The 21,548-nt window shown below is 41.0% G+C and overlaps 1 protein-coding gene across 1 annotated transcript in view; it reads left to right on the plus strand.

The window, feature by feature from the left end:
- Positions 1-21,548, plus strand: part of TEAD3 (TEA domain transcription factor 3) — a gene marked incomplete at its 5' end in the record, with an annotated part of 391,612 nt that overhangs the window by 159,768 nt on the left and 210,296 nt on the right. Inside the window, 1 exon segment of the mRNA XM_044076584.1 lies at positions 730-791. Coding sequence (XP_043932519.1) covers positions 730-791 — 62 coding nt within the window.

Genomic DNA, 21,548 nt, shown 5'->3' on the forward strand with positions numbered 1-21,548 from the left:
TAATCTAATAGGGAGGCGGAAGCCAAATACACTCTGGCTAGGCTTATAAATGCCCTAGGGCAGATAGCCTAGTATCTACCTATGAACCTATGATGGGCTCCCAGATGGAGCAATAAAGTGCTTCAGTGCAAACTGTCACTGTTATACTGAGTACAGATCAGCTTCGGCCAGTCATGCCCCCTAACACGTTGCATCCATGGTGACTGCCCCCCCCCCCCACCTGCTGACTCCGTGTCATTCTTCAGATAAGTACTGTAGTACCCCTGATGTGGTCTTATCAGTTTGTCATTTGCGTGAAAGCATAAATGAACACCTCAAGTGACACATCACATTACCCTGCTCAGTTATGAGAAAGCTGTGTTGAAGTGAGAAAAGTTATTCATTTCTGACAAAAGCTGTACCTTACATGAACTGGAATCTCTTTGTTGAACCCCCTAATTGAGATGGAATCAGTTTTCTTAAACACTCCATGCTTTACTTTCTTTCCTGGAATTATTTAAAATTAGAAATTAGTCACGTAAGTGGAGTATTTTGACTTGTAAATGTGTTTCTAAAATGACTGAGTTAAAAAACATAAATCTCTGTATGCAATTAAAGATTGTCAATAGTTTAGTTAATTGGCTGGCATGCAGTATCAGGACAATGTTACCCTGACTAAAGGCAAATTATGTTGAGTTTAAAAGATTTTCTCCTGAATTTTAGAGATGATATTGTGCTTTTCTGTTTTAGCATCAAACCTTTTGCGCAGCCAGTGTACCAGATCCAGACCCCAGTGCCTCCACCATTAACCAGTAAGTATGATTATTACTGGATGCTAGTTTCTGAAATAATTGTCAAAGTAGAAATGGTAGACGTTTGTCTCTGATATGTTTTTCATATACACACACACACACACACACACACACACACACACACACACACACACACACATCTAGATGTATGTGTATACACCCATACAGATATATAAACTGTGTGTATGTATAGGTTCATAGGTTCATACTAGGCTATCTGCCCTAGGGCATTTATAAGCCTAGCCAGTGTGTGTGTGGCTTTCACCACCCCTTAGGATGAGAATACTATACCCATTAGTTTGCTGTGCCTCTGTCCAGCAGTGATACAGAGATGATTCCCGGGGTAAACCTACGATCTCCCATCCACTCATCAAGATTTCTCTTGAACAGAGTCAGTGAGGGGCTCTGCCTCACATGGACTGGGATTCTGTTCCATAGTGTAGGGAGTCTCTGGGTGATGAATCTGTCCCTCCAGCACGTCCTATTTATATCCGTGTTGAGGTTGTCAGTTACCCAACAGGTAGCGCACTTACCTTTGCTGGTGGAAGACCAGAAGCTGTGGGTTCTTATCCCCACTTCAGGTGTTTGGATTGCTGACACTATAGTGCAACATAAGAAGGGTGCTGCATTCCGGAGTGTGCCGTCCTTCAGATGAGACATTAGACCGAGATCCCATCTGCTTGAATTGGTGGTAACTTAGGTGGATATTAAAGATCCCACAGGACCCATCGAAAAAAGTAGGGGTCCTTTATTTATATGCAAAGATAATTCTTATTTACATATTTACAAATCTTTACATATGTAAAAATATATAAATATAAAAATCTGTTTATACATATAATTTTCTTTATAATCATACTAAATTTTCATCTCTATTAGACCCTCAGACCCTCACTCCTTTTTCTATAACCACCATCTGATTTTACTTCATATTCTTGCTAAAATCCATTTACCATTAAATATAATTTTATTTATTCTTTCATTCCTTATAACAGATATAACATAAAATAACTTTTTATCTATTCTTTTAACATATTCTTTACTTTCATTATTATAATATTCATATTTAATTGTATCCCATGTTTATTTTATCCACTTTTTTTAATCTTCAAAAATATCTTGTTTACATAGGGTCTACTTCACGATGTCGAAAGCCGACAATATCAAAGCTGATATTGTCGGCACCACAACATCGAAAGCGCAGAACATCGTGCAGGTAAACGGAAGTCTCTGTAGGGGGAGATTTCTGTTAACCTCAATGTAGTGTGGTCTCGGAGTTGGAATATTTAAGTAGGGGGGTGTGGTAACTGCCTACGCTAGTTAGTTTTTATTTTAGTTTGTTTTTTTTTTTTTTAAATGTTATTCAATGTTTTACTACATCGATCACTAGAGGTCGACCTTTAGTGATTCGATGTAGTAAGATTTCGATAACGTGATATAGATGCGTTTACATAGCCTTCCCCATAATGTTTTTACTCTTTTACATTTCAAAAACATGTTCCTTTGTTTCTTCTTGTCAAAGTAAACATATTCTGTCACTTTTCTTTTTATTTGGTATATTTCCTTTTACTGGCAATTTATCTATTACCAGTCTCCACAAAAAAAAAAAAAAAAAAAAAAAAAAAAGACGTTTTACTTTCTGATTACCCCATTTGCTTCCTATTTTTATAGCTTTAATTTTTCATCTGTTAGATTTTCAATGCTCTTACAATAGTACATTATGTATGTCAGCATATAGTAATAATATAAAGGAAAAATACTTGCAAATGGCTGGTTAAGCAAAGAAGTAAATAGAGTGGTGGACAGGGATGTCCAACAAGTCACATACTCTCTGCATTAGTTATGAATGTGATAGTATGTGAAGTGTCATTGCATTCTTATACCATACTTTTCTTTTTCTATATCATCAATTTTTATTTTCCACAAAAACATTTTTCTTGGTAACATTTTATTTCATTTATACAGTATTTTTCTCTTTTAATGTTTATGCCATGCCCCAAAATTTATCATACTTATATTTATACAGTTTTACTACTAATGTCTCATCTTTTTCATTTATCCACTTTAACACTTAGTACAAATTTAATGACGCAGCATATACCACTGAGTTAATTAACTCTTAAACTCCTCCTTTATTTACATATAAAACTCATCGTTTTACTGGGTTTGGTCTACAGCCCATATAAATGAAAAAAAGAAAGTCTACATGTGAAGGCTGCCATCCTAGCTAGATAGAATTTTGTAAATGATTCTATGTCATTGTAAATATTAATGTAATCTACAGGCTTGTTTTACAAATGTAAAAAGAACTATATGATGTTCTTCGTGTTTCACTTTTGCAGTCATTACATTTAGGTAATCTGCTGGCAGGTTGCCCTCAGTCAGCCTGATTAACAAAGTCTTAGGTCCTGCGTCGGTTGCTGTCCCTTCTTCCATGACGTCAGGTCTTCAGGGGTATAAAACATGCAGCCGACATCATTACATCAGTCTTTCTTGCCGCGCGGTGCCCGAAGTAGAAGCAGTTCGCAAGTGCCGGTCGGCCGACTCTTGAAATTGTCGTTTTCAAGTTTCAGAACCGAAGTCTTCAACTTAAAGCTAAGTACCACGTTGGGGAAACTTTTTCTTGCTCATTACCGATGTTAGTAAAAGTTAATAATTGCATTACTTGTGGAAAGCAAATACCTCATAAAGATTTTCATTCATACTGTATTCCTTGCCTAGGCCCTGACCACGACGTAGCTTGCTGTCGGTTTTGTGCTTTATTTAATCAGCGCACTATCCGTCGTTGATATATTTTTGCCTCTAAATATTTTGGTTCTCGGTTTAATTATCCAGAAATGTCGTCAGTTAGCCATCCGACTAATGGGATTCCGAAAAAATGCAAAGATAAAGACAGAGACAGGCCGCCAAGGTCCAAAACTGCAGACGATGCTTCTCCTTAGCCAGTCGCCAGTTCACGGGTACTCAGTGAGGCACTTTCGCAGCCCCTGATAACCGCTACTTCTGATTCGCAGGCCTCTGCTGAGACTCATTCGGAGTCCAGTATGCCGCGAGATGCTTCACCTATGGAACCCGTGGATGTCTCTACCTTGGATGGGTCCGAAGACGCTGTGCAGGCACTGGCTTCTGAGGGTGTATTCAGGCCTACAGACTTGCATATTAATTTGATGCCGCCTTCATTACTAAGGCCTAAATCTCGATCCAAGTCTAAAAAAACGATGCCCAGGCCACATGTTCAGGCCCCTATGCCTAAAAAACAAATGATAAAAATGGCTGAAGATCTAATTACTTTAATCAGGGGTAGTCAACCCCCCCCCCCCCTCTAAGAGGCCTAGGCCTGAGCTTGATTATGAATCTTCTTGATCAGGATTCTGTTTCTTCTGACTCTTCTAATGACCTGGATTTGTCCATACCTACCTATGAGGATTCTGATGCAGAGGATTCCATTCCCTCTGCTTCTCCTCCTGAGGATTTTTCTTTTGGGGAAACCTTACACACTCTAAGGGAGCATTTCCACTGGGAAAGCCAGGAATTTTCTGATTCAAAAAAGAGGCTTAGGAATTTCCTTCTTCTACCTCAGCATAGGCCTTTGGCTATACCTCCTGTACTAGACATTGTCGATGTGTTCTCGGAGTCCAGTTTGGCCCCTGATTACCTGCCTCTGGCTCCTAGTAAACCTGACAGATACTACAGGGTTCCTGAGTTCCACAAGTTCCTTTTCAAAAGTCCTGTTGCAGATCCAGAAACCATTTCTCAGGCACCCAAGGGTATTAAGGCTTCTACTGCTAAAAATCCTACCCCTTCTGATAGAGACTTCAGGGCGCTGGATAGATGGGGTAAAAAGGTTTATACTTACAACCTTGGCAATCTGAGCTTTAAACTGCCAATTTCATATGTGAAAATATCAACAGCATATTATTGGACTGCTTAAACAGAAAATGATCTTGATTCCTGACTGTGTGTGGAAAATAAAGATTTACAGGATTTAATGCATTCTGCTGAACAAGTTGGAAAACATACTTTGCAATGTGGTTTTGATTCTTTAGAGGCCTCTTGCAGGGCTGCTGTTACTGGGTCTGTGCTTAGGAGGCATGCTTGGCTTAAGGAGCAATCTTTGCCTGATCATGTTAATGCTAAATTGTTGGATATTCCTTTAAATCAGGACTACCTGTTTGGAAATAAGGCTGAAGAAGTTCTTAAAAAGATGGAAGATAAAGCTAAATCTATGCAAACTGCTAAAGATTTTTTACAAGTGCAACCTCCAAGATTTAGTAGGCACTGGCCTACTAAGAATTGGTCCTTTCCAGCCCCTTCCAGATCCTCTCAAGCCAAACCCAGACACAGCAAAAGGCCCCAGATTTCAATCCCAGGGGACTCTCAGAACTAAGCAGTGGGAGGCCTCCTCTTCCAAATCTGGAAATAGCAAGACCCCCTCTATGGTAAACAGTCTCAATTACTTCCTTTTAAATTTCCCAAGCACTTATCTTTTAACCGCCCCTTTTCGGGGGAAAGATTGCTCTTCATGCAAAGAACTGGGAACTCATAACCCAGGACAAATGGGTTTTAAATGTAGTGTCCCAGGGATACAGATTTAATTTCCACACGTTGCCAACACCAAACGGGTGGCCAGACCTGCCCCAAAACAGTGGGCAGAGGCTCAAAAACAAGTACTTTCTCTCTTAAGCATGGGGGCTATTCAACTGGTACCAGAAGAGGAAAAGGGACAAGGTTTCTATTCCAGGCTTTTTCTGGTACCAAGAAAAGACAAATCATGGCATCCAATCCTGGACTTGTCTACTATAAACACCTTTCTGGAGATTCCAAAATTCAAGATGCTGACTTTTCACCAGTTACTTCCTATGCTAGGCAAAGATGCCTGGTTGGCAACTCTAGATTTAAAAGAGGCATGCCTGCACATCCCAGTCAGGGAATCTTGCAGAAGATACCTTCACTTCAAAGCAGGCTACTTACATTACCAGTTCTCTGCACTGCCCTTTGGCTTGTCTACTGCACCCAGGGTATTCACAAAGTGCCTAGCTCCAGTGATTGCATTTTGCAGGCAAAGAAATATTCAGATATGTCCATACCTAGACGATTGTCTAATTCAGGCAAAAACCAGGGCATACTGTTAAATCATCTGGTGTTTGTAAAAACGGTTCTAACTTGTCTGGGGTACACCATAAACGAAAAGAAATCACAACTGGTACCCTGTCAACAGATTACATTCCGGGGTGCAAGCTTGAATACAACTGCCCAGATGGCTTTCCTCATGCCAGGGAAGCAAATTCATTTGGTAACTTACTTCAAACAAGTGGCCACAAAAACCCTGCTATCTGCAAGATAAATACTGCTAGCCTTGGGGTTTATGGCCTCCTGCATTCTTCTAATTCCATATGCAAGACTGCATATGAGGAAACTACAGTGGTATCTAAAAAGTCTATGGAGTCAACATTGTCACAGCCTGGAAACAATGATACCTTGCCTACGCCCAGAGTTCCTATGGTGGGCAGAGGCCTCCCACCAAAACAAGGGACTGCCATTCACTCTACCCCCTGCCGCCCAACCCTAACAACAGACGCATCAGACTATGCATGAGGGGCTCATCTGGCAGGGAAGTGCATTCAGGGCAAATGGAACCCAAATCAAATGCACCTACATATCAATCAAAAAGAAATGTTAGCTGTACAGAATGCTCTGACAGCCTTCAAGGACTACATTCTTCCAGGACAACTAATGGTAAAGACGGACAACACCACGGTTATGTGGTACATAAGCAGGGAAGTACACATTCCTACCCCCTCTGCAGACTAGCCATGGCATTGTGGAACACAGCCTTGAGCTACCAAGTGCACCTACAAGCTCAATTCCTGCCAAGAAAATTGAATACACTGCCAGACGGACTAAGCAGAAACCTCATGGACCTACACGAGTGGAAACTGGAACCACGGATTTTCAACATGTTGACAAGCGAATGGGGGAGCCCAGACACAGATCTATTTGCCTCCCCGCAGAACTACGAGTTGGACAAGTTTTGCACAAGGACTCTCCACAAACAAGCCTGGAAAGTGGATGCTCTGTCCTTCAGCTGGAAAAACCTATCAGTCTACGCCTTTCCCCCTCTGCCTCTGCTCTCCAAAGTTCTACTAAAAGTCAAACAGGGCAAACCAAGGATGATTTTAATTGCTCCAGACTGGCCACCCCAACACTGGTACCCCCTCCTGTGCAGTGTGTCACAAATATCTCCATGGCACCTGCCTCAGACCCCTTTCCTGCTGTCTCAGCAGGAGAACCAAATTCTGCACCCTCAGCTTCCAACATTGAACCTTGCAGCCCGGCTAATCACTTAAATTCCCCCTTATCATCCTTCAGCAAACCTGTGATGGATGTTATCTTGGAAGCAAGGAGACCTAGTACTAGAAAATCTTATGCTGACAAATGGAAATGTTTCTGTGCCTGGAACCAATCTTTAGGGATGAGCACAGCAGCGCCCAATTTACCTCAGATTTTGCAATACTTAACTGAGATGCTTCACAAGGGCCTGTCTTTTTCCTCCATTAAAATCCACGCCTCAGCTATTTCAGCTCACTATAACACAGAACCACCCCTCTTCTCTCATCCTCTGCTCATGCAATATCTTAGCGGGACAAAAAACTTGAGACCACCCAGGAGAGCTCCTACCCCTGCCTGGGACCTTAACTTTGTTTTGGAGAAACTCACTCTACCTCCTTTCGAGCCAGCTGCTACTGCAGACTTAAAATTTCCTTCTTGGAAAACAGCCTTCCTTTTAGCAATCACTTCAGCTAGAAGGATATCTGAATTTCAGGCCCTTATGGCAGTGGAGCCTTTCATCATCTTTCATGCGGACAGGGTATCTCTCAGGACCAATCTATTCTTTATGCCCAAGGTGGTTTCCAGTGCGGCTCTTAATCAGTCCATTCATTTGCCAACCTGCTTTCCTAATCCACAGAACAAAGGGGAACGGAATCTGCATTCATTGGATGGGCACAGACAACTTAGATTCTACTTGGACAGGACTAAATCTCGAAGATAATCTGAACAATTGCTGGTAGCATTTGCTACAGGGGCAGAGGGGAAGACTATTTCAAAACAAACCATTTCTAAATGGATAAGCCATTGCATTCATTTCTGCTATAAGCTCCATGGAAAACCTATCCCCAGGGGATCAGATCTCATTCCACCAGGGCTGCATCTACTTCTGCAGCCTTTCTCAGAGGTGTTACTACCAGGGATATTCTAGAAGCTGCTACCTGGAGTTCAGTACATACTTTCACCAAGCATTATCATTTACCAATTTTCTCTAAATCCAGAGCTGGCTTTGCCACTGCTGTCTTGCAGGGCCTTATAGCTGGCTCTAATGCTGAATAAACTCCTCCTCACAACCATAGCTTTGGGAATCTACCAAAATAGAATGACTGCAGCAGTGAAACACAAAGAACATAGCACAATTGTGTACACTTACCATAAATGTAGTTGTTCGAGTGTATTCACTGTTGCAGTCCTGGTTACCCCTCCCCCTAGTTTTTTTCCGGCTATACCTCTACCTTCCTTTACTATGCTTAAAAGCCTTTTTGGTGTATTTGCTTTTGCTTAGAGGTATACTTTTTTGTTTTTTGTATTTATTTGCTCCCTATTGGGGGGGGTCACCTGACATCTGGGGCAAGAAAAACTGATGTAATGACATCGGCTGCATGTTTTATACCCCTGACGACCTGACGTCAGGGAAGAAGGGACAGCAACTGACGCAGGACCCAAGACCCAAGACTTTGTTAATCAGGCTGACTGAGGGCAACCTGCCAGCAGACTACCCAAATGTAATGACTGCAACAGTGAATACACTTGAACATCTACATTTACGGTACATGTACACAACTGTACTTTGTTATTGAACTGTATGTTGCACTGAGCTTCAAAAAAGTTAACTACAGTGTGCTCTGCTGGAAGAAAGCTGATAAGTCAAGCATTGTATGACTTTGATCTCAAGCTTGGAGACAGGATGTTTGGGCCAGGAAATTCTTTCTATTTTCTTGATTTAAGAGATAATTACTAAGGTTTTACATGTATAATGTCTTTTATTGCTGTGGCTTCCTGCAAGTGCAGATTACAAAAAGAAATGTAAATTTTGAGTTACTGTTAGCCTGGGAAACTAAATCAGAACTGTTAAGAATGATGTAATGTGAAGTGACTCAGCAGCACTGTGTTATCAATTTAAGACTTTCTCAGAAGAACATCCACTCACCAGCACTTGTTTGTTCTGTCTGTAAGTAGGATCTTAGATCTTAGTATTTCTCGTAGAGTTAGATAGAAAATTAGCCAGATTAGTGTAGCTATTTTTATATTTATGTTACACTATTCTACAGTATTAATTAAAAAAAAATGTCCTGTGATTTCTGAACTCTGTAATGTCATTGTGTTGAAGTAGTAAGCATTCTCTTGTGGTTTTATTATTTTTTATTAAATATTTTAAACCTTTCAACTGTGGCTGTTTTGTGTATAGGTAATTTAAGCTCTTAGAGTACATTGCATGTATTCGGTGATACTGTCCAAGCCACTTCAATAGCTTTAGCCCTGGTTCACACTTACTATTTGGATAACAGTAATATTACACAGTGAAACTGATTACCCTTTGGGAAGGGCCTTATTAGTAGCTGATAAGAGTAGTTGGTGGCAGTAGATTACTACCTTATAGCCTGGGCAGAAAGGGGCATAGCTGGAGTACCTGTGCCAGCCTTCCCCAGGAGTGTCTGTGTGTTTGTATATAACTCAAATCTCAACGTGTGTGTGTGTGTGTGTGTGTGTGTGTGTGTGTGTGTGTGTGTGTGTGTGTGTGTGTCAGGTACTTGGGCAGGGACATGAAGCACTGTTTGGACAAGAGGGTACTGGAGGTTTTGGCTTCACTACTCAGCTGGGACCTTGACCCTATAGCTGTGCCAGTAGGGAGTCTTATTGGGGATCTGGAGAGAAAGGGAGAAACCAGCCCCAGGCTGACTGTGATCTCTGTGTGCTCTTAAGGGAAATTGTACTTTACTGTGTGTGTACTTGTTATCCTTCCCAATGAGCACGCCCCTCACTGGTGTTAAATTGTACTTTACTGTGTATGTACTTGTTATCCTTCCCAATGAGCATGCCCCTCACTGGTGCTAGTGGTGAGGATTGAGGCTCCTTGATTACTGGGCCAGTGAATGGGTTCACTTATTAATTGCTTGGCAGTGGTGGGATATCCACATCAAGTATTAATTGTTTTATAGTGGTGAGTTAGCCACATCACATACTAATTGACTTGTAGTGGTGTGGATCGTGAATTCCTGTAGCTTGTGGACAGTGATCACTGAAGGTGTTTTTGTACTCTTAAATCAGCCATGCAGTAAATATTCAGAGTTCATATCACAATACTTTTATTTCTTTTGCTAGCTTAGTTAGTCAGGGAGAACAGGCAAGCATGTTAGCAAAGGAGTATGGCAAGTTGACAAGGAGCCTGTTGGCTGAGATTTGCCAGGCTAATGTGCATGGAAACCTGACTAAGGCAGACATGATTGCAGCTTTGGTCACAGCTGCATCAGAAAACAGCAATCAGGAGGGTGATCGGACTGGCCATGGAGATGTACAACAGTCAGAGAATGGACAGCTCAACCTTTCTGCAGAGGACTTAAAAATCTATCTGGAGCTAAAGAGACTTGAGTTGGAGGCCAGGCGTTTGGAAATGGAAGCCGAGGAGAAGGAAAGGCAGAGGCAGCATGAAAAGGAGATGCTGACTCTTTGCCAGAGTCATGGAGGTAATGGGGAAGGGAGTAACCGGACCCCAGAAGCACAAAACCTCAGTAAATGTCTTCCGCAGTTTACAGAGGGGGATAATTTTGATGGTTTCATTCATATGTTTGAGAGAGTATGTAAGCAGTATGAGGTTGACTGCCCCAATAGAATCTGACAGTAGCAGGGGAGGCCACTAGTCCAGGTACACGCCCAGGACCCTATGATTAAATGTTTTAAATGCAACCAGTGGGACCGTGTGGCGTATAGATGTCCATGGAGGCAAGGTGGGGAACAAAAGGTGAGAAAGCCAGTAAGTGGGGAAGGACAAAATGCCAACAGTAGGTTGTATTGAGACAGCAAGGGTACCAAACTACCACCAGAAGTTATGTCCTATCTTAGTGAATGGCAAAGAGGCCTTTGCTAAGAGAGACACAGCCTCTGACATGACCATTGTGAAGCCTACAATGGTTACAGAGGAGCACTACTTATCTGGAAAGTCTACTGCAGTCAGAGCTTTAGTAGGGACCCCATTCCAAATACATTTGGCTTGGGTTCACCTTGACTGGGAGGGTAGAAAAGGAAGCCAGCAAGTAGGTGTGTTTGTGGATATCCCTGCAGATGTCCTGATAGGGAATTATTTTGATAATGCAGTACCATGTGCTCATGCAGTTGCACGCAGTCAGGCTTGGAGACAAGCACGTGGGTCTGTTAGCCTGGGAGAGTCCCAGACAGACTGCACACTTGCAGCCAGGACTGTTGAGGTGGTTACTTCAGGGAGGGAGCTACTCTGTAGCAGTGAGACTGGAGGTGAGCCACAGCTGCTTGTGGGTACTGATGGTCCCTTGGACAGAGTGGACTGCAAGGGCAGAGGTAAGTAGTAGTACCTAGGCTGACAGTGAGGCACCGTTGTCAGAGGATACCAGACTTCCTGTGGAAGGGGAGCTGGGAAGGGTTACAAAGAGAGAGTTGAGACAGGCTTAGCTCACAGACCCTACATTGCAAGGCCTGAGGCAGGTAGCTAGTGAGGCACCTGCTTCTCAAGGGAAGGGGGAATCTGTGTACTGGGACAAAGGGTTACTATACAGAGAGTGGACCCCTGAGGGGAGGGCTAGAGGGTGAGAGAATACAGCAGTTGGTAGTGCCCAGCACCTACCATCTGGCACCTCTAGCCATAACCCATGATATTCCCTTTGCAGGTCATATGGGCATAAAACGTACAAAGAGATGTATTATGCAGAACTTCTATTGGCCTGGAATTTCCAGATATGTAACAGGGTACTGCAGGACCTGTGAGCAGTGCCAAAAGGTAGGCAAGACAGGAGACAAGGTGAGAGCTCCTTTGATGCCTTTGCCAGTGATTGAGGAGACATTTCAGAGGGTAGCTATGAATATTGTGAAGCCTCTGAGTATCTCAAGTTCCACAGGGAAAAATATATCCTAGTGGTAGTAGATTATGCTACAAGATACCCTGAGGCAGTGGCTTTGTCCTCCATTGAGGCAGAAACGCTGACAAATGCTTTGTTAGAGGTTTGCAGCAGGGTAGGTTTCCCAAAAGAAATACTGACTGACAGAGGTGCCAATTTCATGTCAGACCTGCTGGCTTGTCTGTGGAAGCACTGTGGGATGAAGCACCTGAAGACTACCCCTACCATCCCCAGACTAATGGTTTTGTTGAGAGGTTAAACTCTACAACCGAGTCCATGCTATGGGCATTTGTAGACCAGTTTAAGAGGGAGTGGGACAAATATTTGCCCCATCTGTTTGCTTACAGAGAGGTTCCCCTGGAATCCACATGTTTTTCACCCTTTGAGTTGTATGGGCAGAGGGTGAGGGGGCCTCTAGATTAAATTTGTGATGAGTGAGAAGGTGAGTGTGAATCTCACAAGGAGTTTGTTGTGGCATATGTCCTAAACCTCAGGGCAAGGCTCAGGGAACTCATGGGGATGGCCCAGGAGAACCTGGCAGAAGCCCAACAACAGAAAAACGTCTGGTACTACATGAATGCTCAAGCTAGAGAGTATGCTGTGAGGCAGCAGGTAATGGTTCTCATTCCTGTCAGACACAACAAGCTGCAAGCAGCCTGGGATGGACCCTACAAGGTGGTAAGAAATGTAAGTGATGTTAACTGCATGGTGGATCTACTAGGCAGGAGCACAAATTGTACCATGTTAACATGATGAAACCTTACCATGATAGGGAGGCCCTTGTGCTGAGTATTTGCAGTGGATTGCAGGAGGAGTCTGAGTGAGATCTGGTGACTGATCTCCTCAGTGAGGCTTGGACTGGCACCTCAGTGGAAGGGGTAGCAATGTCCCAGCAGCTATTTCCTACCCAGGTTTGAGAAATCTGAGCAGTGTTACAGGCGTTTTGGGACATGTTCACTGGGAAACCAGGGTGCACCCACCTGGTGCAACACCAGATGTATACAGGACACCATAGGCTTGTTAAGCAGGCCCCTTACAGGGTGCCTGAGAGAGTCAAACAGACTCTGAGGGAGGAGATACAGGAAATGTTGCTGGTCCTCCCCAGTGGTGCTGGTGCCAAAGAAGGATGGCAGCACCAGGTTGTGTGTACTACTGAAAATTAAATAGCCAGACGCTTACCCCATGCCTAGGACAGAGGAAGCCCTAGAGCAGCTGGGTGGGGCTAAGCATCTTACCACCATTGATCTTACCAAGGGTTACTGGCAGGTGCCCTTAACTCCCAGTGCTAGAGAGGTCAGCCTTTGTGACTCTTTTTGGCTTGTATGACTTCACAAAGATGCTCTTTGAGATGAAGAATGTCCCAGCAACTTTCCAGAGGCTGGTAGATCATATCCTAGCAGGAGGGTTTGCCCTTACTTACCTAGATGATATTGGCATGTACAGTCATTCCTGGCAAAAGCACCTTTACCATGTCAGGGGGGTGTTGGGCAGACTACAGAGGGCAGGGTTGACCATTAAGCCGAGCAAATGCCAGGTGAGTATGGCAGAGGTCTCCTACATGGGACATAGAGTAGGGATTGGAGAGTGGTAGGATCAGGCGAGAACCTGCCAAAGTGGAAGCCATTCAGGCATGGCCTGCACCTGTTACCAAAAAGCAGGTGAGGGCATTCCTAGGCACAGCAGGGTATTACAGAATGTTCGTCCCCAGTTATAGTACCATAGCTGCTCCCCTCACAGACCTGACAAGGAAAAACAGGCCAGATAAGGTAGTGTGGACCACAGCATGTGAGCAGGGATTCCAGAAGCTTAAAGAAGCTTTCAGAGGACCCCCTGTGTTAGCCAGTCCAGATTACAGCAAAGAATTTGTTGTGCAGGTGGATGCTTTGAACCATGGGGTGGGGGCTGTACTTAGCCAGATTTCTTCGGAGGGAAAAGAGCACCCAGTAGTTTATCTCAGTTGTAGGCTTCAACCAAGGGAGGAATGCTATGCAGCTGTAGAAAAGGAATATCTAGCCATGGTATGGGCACTGCGGAAACGTCAGCCTTATCTGTATGGAAGAAAATTCACTGTAGTTGCAGATCACAATCCGCTAGCATGGTTACACTGAGCCAGCCAGCAAATTGCCAAGTTGCTAAGATGGAGCTTAGGGTTGCAAGCATATGATATGTCAGTGCAGTACCGCAGTGGGGTTAGCAATGCCAATGCAGATGGGCTGTCAAGATAGGGAATGGGGTAAGGTATACTCAGACCTAATCCTCTCAAGCAATGTTTCTCAAGGGTCACTTGAAAAACTAGCTTGAGTTCTCGGGGGGGGGGTATGTGAAGGCTGCCAGCCTAGCTAGATAGAATTTTGCAAATAATTCTGTGTCATTGTAAATAGTAATGTAATCCACAGGCTTGTTTTACAAATGTAGAAATAACTATATGTTACGATTAAACTATATGTGGTACTGAGCTTCAAAAAATGTAACCGCAGTCCACTCTGCTGGAAAAAAGCTGATAAGTCAAGCATTCTATGACTGTTTGATTTCAAGCTTGGAGGCAGGATGTCTGGGCCAGGAAATTCTTTCTGTTGTCTTGATTTAAGAGATAATTACTAAGGTTTTACATGTATAATGTCTTTTATTGCTGTGGCTTCCTGCAGGTGTAGATTACAAAAAGAAATGTAAATTTTGAGTTTCTGTTAGCCTGTGAAACTAAATCAGAATAGTTAAGAATGATGTAATCTGAAGTGACTCAGCAGTACTGTGTTAACAATTTAAGACTTTCTCAAAGAGAAAGATTTGGGCATTTTGGATTTCCAAGGAACATCCACACACCAGCACTTGCTTGCTCTGTCTGTAAGTAGGATCTTAGATCTTAATATTTCTCGTAGAGTTAGAAATTTAGCCAGATTAGTGTAGCTGTTTTCTATATTTATGTCAGACTATTCTACAGTATTATTTTAAAGCATTTTCCTGTGATTTCTGAACTCTGTAATGTCTTTGTGTTGAAGTAATAAGTATTGTCTTGTGGCTTTATTATTTATTATTAAATATTTTAAAATCTTTCAACTGTGGCTGTTTTGCGTATATGTAATTTAAGCTCTTAGAGTACATTGCATGTATTTGGTGATGCTGCCCAAGCCACTCCAGTAGCTTTAGCCCTAGGTCACACTTTCTATTTGGATAACAGTAATACTACACAGTGAAATTGGTCACCCTTTGGGAAGGGCCTTATTAGTAGCTGATAAGAGTAGTTGGTGACAGTGGATTACTACCTTATAGGCTGGGCAGAAAGGGTCATAGCTTGGACAACCTGTGCCAGCCTTCCCCAGGGGTGTCTGTGTGTTTGTGTATAACTCAAATCTCAAAGTGTGTGTGTGTGTCAGGTACTTGCACTTGGTGCTAGTGGTGAGGACTGAGGCGCCTTTATTACTGGGCCAGTGCACAGATGTCACACTACAGTAATTCATTTTTCATATACTGTTGGCAGCTTAAATATACTTTCTAAGTATGCTGTTTTCCCAACAGTACTGAATTTACTAAATAAGCCTTTTTTCTGAAGGATAATTTATATGTTTCTTCTATTGTTTTTCCTATTGAATTCTTCTTACATCTTTTCTTCCCAAATTGTGTACTTAACACATACATTTCATTCATTGTAAAATATATACCCCCTAGCTTTACTACATCACCATAACCTTTACTTTTCTCTTTATTTAAATCTGTCCCTATCACCTCTAGACACTCATTTGTGCAAATTATTACTCCTTTTTTCAAAATGTTGTTTTTTGCAGTTATTGTAATGTCATCTGCATATGTTAACAGAACTGGAATTCTTAATCTGTCAGGTTTCCTATATCACACTTCCTTCATTTTGTAATTTATTTCACATATTATCACATTTATAACTAATGTAAAGAGTATACAACTCACTGGACATCCCTGTCTTACACCAGACACTGTCTTACGTACCTCTTGGCTTAACCAGACATTTGCAAGTATTTTTACTTTATTATTACTGTATGCTGACATACATAATTTCCTAACTTTCTCACTTCTTTTATTATTATCCATAAGGTTTCAAGTGCAATTAATGTCTCCTATCATGATTTTTACTTCTCTGTTTGTAATGTCATCCACAACTTCTCTATCATTACTAAGAGTGATGATCCTTCCTCTTTATACTATATATTCTACGTCCGTAATATTTTCTATTTTAGTTTCAAATCTCTTGTATTGTTTTCATAAAGATCTTGTAATCGTTATTCAGTGCTGTCCCCAGTTTTTAATTGTCTTCCATCTTCCTTCTTCCATTTGAATGCAAGTGTTCTCAAACATAATTCGTTATACATAAAACTTTCATTCAACCGTTCATTCAAAGTCTTTAAAAATGCTTTTTTGCCAATCCCTTACATTTTTATGTTTCATACTCTATTCCATCTGGTTCTGCATTCAAATCTGTATTTACTTGTCTAGCTCATTTAAAGAAATCTTATTTTCCACCTTTATTCTCTTTTTCAGTTAACTTTTTCACTTTCCATGTTTTATTCATTACCGTTTTTTTTTATCATTCCTTGTGCGTATTGTACTACACTATTCATAATCTTTTCCGGAGTTATTTCTGTTTTTTTACACTTTTTATTTCTGTCATTACACTTCCATTTTCCTTTACTAATCTGATACTTTTTCTCTTTTTCCTTTTAAAAAACATCTTTGCTTATGCATCAGTTCTTGCGTTTTTCATTGATTTCCTTCATATAATTCTTTTTCTTTGTCAAACACTTTGTCATTGTTATAAATCTTCAAATACACCATTATATGTTCTTTTATATTTTTCTTTCTCTGCTTTTATCTCATCGTATTGCCACTGTAAAAAAATACATTTTCCTTAAGTATGATCCACCTTTCAGAACAATTTTTTATAAAATGTTCTTGTAGTAATATGATCTTTCCTAATCTCTTTTTGTCTTCATTCCATGTTTTCTTATTTGTCCTTTTTATTCCTTTGCTTATTTTATATATTCATTGTTTTCCTTTATTGCTTGCCATATTGCAAGTTGAAAGTCCTGTTACAGCTACCTCCCTTTCTCCTATAACTAAACCTTCTGATACTCTAAAATCTATTTCAGTTCTATATGTACCCCTTTTGTAAGTCCATGAAATTTTGTCCCAAAGTATAAGGCCATGAATTTTTTATCCAAATTCTGACTTAATACTTCTTATAATTTCTAATAGTTGTATTATATATTTTTTCTTTTTACAGTTGCCTCTTAAATTACAGTTAGTCTGTTGTTACTATAATATTCATATTTATTACTACATTGTCTAAAGTTTGATGAAGTAGGCTTTCCCTTTCTTTATAGTTAGTATAAGCATAACATGTTATAATTCTATATACTTGTTCTGTCCATTTTAAATTTATTATGGTTAACCTTCCTGTCTTTGCTACAGTTACATCTAATATCTTTACTGTATTTCTATAGAAAACTGCTATTCCAGAACATCTCTCATTTCCCAAATTCCAGATCAGTTCCTCTCCATAGTTTCTGTGTTTATTATCTTTCTTCATTTGCCAGACATCTTGTCTACTAATACAGTTACATCATCACGTATTACACCACTCCAGAATCCCTGTTCTTTGTACTATATTTTTAATACTATTCACATTTACAGAAAGCACTCGCATTTTCATTTTCCATTTTCCTTAAATTCATGGCTTCATAAGTTTGTGGTTAATTCTTAGGTTGGCTTTCTTAATAAGCCATTCTAAGCCTGGCCGGTTTCTTCCCCAAAGGTGAGACTCGAGCACTGTAGCTTGTGTCTGCGAGTCAAACACCCAACACTTATTATTACTGATTTCCTTTTCTCTTCTTTTCTGTCTTTTACCTTTTTATCAGTAGATTTCCATGTTGTTTTATTTTACTACCTCCCAATTTATGTATTCTTCATTCATTTCAGAACCTTCTGTTATTTTTTTTTATCTAACTTTTCTTCTATTCCCATCTCCTAATCCCCTCATGTCAGTGCGTGACCATCTTTATTTTCATACCATATCCTAACACCTCCCTTAGTCCCCATACAGATAATCTGTCCCTTCATTTCTCTACAGGACTTTCTCTATTTCCCCCATATTAAGGTCTTACAGGATAAAAATCCACCTACTTTTAGATCTTGTACTGCTGGACCAAAACTTTGCTATGTTTATCATAAAAGGAAACTTGGTGATACTTTTTCTGTATGTAAATAATGCCGAACTATACAGTAAACACATTAAATTTGTATAAACTAACAATTTAACTGTAAAGGACTCCGTTTTCTTTGACACGTATAGTCCTGTCACTAGCAGACTAATCTGCAGTTGATAAGCTTATGTGTTGTAAATAGGCAACTACATAAATAGCCAAGTTGCCTGATGTTCTGTATATAAACTCTGTGTGGAATCTGTATCTTGGTGCATGCCTGTTTGCTGTCTAACTGTTGTAAATGTGAAGCTTTTCTCTCCAGGCCTCCACTGAAAAAGGACTCTTGTCCAGTCTGACCTTCCAAGTAAACAAATGTTAAATAAATATTTCCATTAGTTCTACAATTTCCTCTCTTTGTTCATTTTCTTCTTTTTCTTATTTTTATTTTCATTTTTGCAATCCACCCATAACTGCCCAATTTTGTTACATTTATAATAGGTTCACAGGTGTTTACTAGGGTAATGACCACAAGGGCCTTTGTAAGCCTAGCCATGTATCCCAAATCTGTGACAAGTTCTGATACCCTTCATAAGTGCAAGCAGGGTCTTGAGAGATGAAACATTTACATCCTAGGGCCTGGGAGATGAACCATTTACAGGCTACCTGTGTCCATTAGAGACATAAGCACCAAACCAGGGATGAATTTCCTGTTCCCATTCCAATTGTCCAGGTTGCACTTGAATTGGGTTAGGGAGGAGCTCTGCTTCACATGGATGAGAAAGCCTGTTTTACAGACAGGGCAATGTCTGGGATACATACCTGTCTCTCCAGCAGGTCCTATTTATATCACAGGCAAGGTTTAAGACTTTAGAACAGGTAATTCTGGTGCTGTTGTTTTGCGAATATGCCAGAGGTCCAGTAGAGTGGTGTCTGCAAATGCCCTATATGTCAGGCATAGATCTAACCTCAAAAGCATGTGGGAGACAGAATACAGGGATAGAGTTTTGAGGCGGTCTGCATAGGACATTTTACATAAGCCCTGTATTCTTTTAGTGAGGAACATCTGTGGACATTCCAGTTGTTGGATATGACTGGTTAGGTACATACCAAAGGGGGCAGTGTACTCAATGATAGGTCTGATGAATGATGAATACAGTGGAACAATGACTTCCATGGACTTAGATGCCATACCTTTTTATAAGTTGCTCAGCATGGAAGGATTTCTTCACTACTGTAGACACATGATGGTCAAAGGCTAGATTACTATCTATGTGTGTCCCTAAGTCCCTGACTATAGGGTCACCCCTAAGGGGTGTGTTGTCAGTGTGATAGTTACCAGGGATGGATGACTTCTCAAAGGATATAGTTATGTATTTCTTGGCATTTAGTTGTAGTCCATAGCTGTAACACCAGTTGTTTGTGTCAGTGTGGGATTCAGTGGCCACTCCTAATTTGCAGTCATCTACAAATTTAGTCAGCCAGAGACCACTGACATTGGCCTTGACTTCAGATAAGTAAGTGACAAAAAGGAACAGTCCAAGGACTGATCCCTGAGGGACTCCACTTGTGACTGGCCTCTTTGTAGAGGTGGACTCCCCAGTTATAACTTCCTGGGTTCTGTGAGCCATTTGGCTATCCAGTGGGTGACATACGAGTTTGTACCTAACCTTTTGAGTTTAACAATGCCCGAGTGGGGTATTGTGTCAAATGGCTTGACCAGGTCAAGGTAAGCAGTGTGGACCATTTTGCCCTCATCCATTGCTTTGGTGACCTTCTCAATGAAGTCCACCAGGTTGAGTAGGCATGATCTGTCCTTGATGAAATCAAACTAGGCTAGGTCCCATGTCTGAAGGTTTACTATATCACTATTGATCATCTCCATGATAATTCTTTCCATGGCTTTACATATAAGACTAGTGAGACTTATGGGTCTGTAGTTTCCATAGTCTGTAGATGGCCCACCTTTGTGCAGATGGATGACTGTTGCTGTTTTCTATTCATACGGCATGAAGCCTGTTTGGAGGCTATAGTTAAATAGCAGTTCCAGAGAGTCCCTGATAGGTCATGTTTCATGATATTTAGAAGGCATCCTGGCATATTGTCTGGGCCCATTGATGCAATGTTCTTGACCTTAGAGAGAGCAATAAGGACCTGTTCCCTAGTGATAGCAGGGAGAGTTATATTGGATGGTATTTCCTGAGGCAAGGTTGAGGGGGAGAGAGGGGTAAAGTTGGAGCTGAATTTATCAGCCAGTAGGTTTGCTATGTCTTCTGGCTCAGTATAACATTTCAATTCACATTTTTAGCATCACGTCCTATTTTCCCACAAATATAAAATTTTCTTTTGTAACAGTTACTTATCAAATGTCCTTTTCCACTAAAAAAATGTTTTACGTTGTCTTCATTGTTTTACAGCACTACAATTCCCCTCCTTATTTATCATGCTTGGTATATGTATAATTTTTTCTCTTGCTATTTTTAACACAATATTGCAATCCCAGCCACCAGTCCATAAACTCCTTTTGTCATAAACTTTTGTAATGTCCAGTACTTTATTTAAAGCTTTCAAATGTCCTTTCAAATTCTCTCTGCCTGTGTTCAAAATTGTGCATGAATCTTCTTTTTTGTTTCCCTGTAAAATGCTTTTATCACATAAAGATGCTAGAGGTAACCGTCTTTCTTTTTTTCATGTTCTCCAAGAAAATGTTCCATAGAAACAGCAAGTCTGAGAATGTCAGAAAATGTCCCTGTTAAGAATAAATGCTCTTACTTCATGTGCTTTTACACCCAAAGGAGCTATTAAATCGTCGCACACTTCATACCTGTCCGTTTATTTTTCTTCTCTGCTTTGAATCCACGTACTACCATTTTTCATTTTCTTCTGCCTTCTTTAATGCTACTCCACTTTTGCATTCTTTTAGTTTCTCTGTGTATGTTTTCTTTGGGTCTATATTATATCCTCGAAGAGGTGTTTCATCGAACGCCTCTTCATCAACACTTAAAGAGCGAAAGCGAAAATGCCGAACATTCACATCAGAGATTTCTTTCCCTGGGAAAGAAATCGCTTGGCCATCCCTGTTAGTTTGCCATTTTCCCCACAGTAGTGCAATCTTGGAGTTGGTATATTTAGTTAGGGGGGTTGTGGGGGCACAGCCCCCACGCTGGGGGGGAAGCCCCCCACTTTGTTATGTTTGTAGTGATGTGTTTTTGCTTTGAGGGCAATAGATTTCTTTCCTAGGGAAAGAAATTGCTGATGTGAACATTCAGCATTTTCTGCTTTCATTGTTTAAGTGTTGATAAAGAGGCATTCGATGGAACTCCTCTTCGAAGATATAGTATAGACCCGTTTTCTTTTCCATCTCGCCACTATTTTTCAGGTTGGTCTCTGCATCCTCCTTT

This window comes from Protopterus annectens, chromosome 7.part0, assembly GCF_019279795.1.
Source record: "Protopterus annectens isolate FY-2018-M chromosome 7.part0, PAN1.0, whole genome shotgun sequence".
In the NCBI taxonomy this organism is placed as follows: Eukaryota; Metazoa; Chordata; order Ceratodontiformes; family Protopteridae; genus Protopterus; species Protopterus annectens.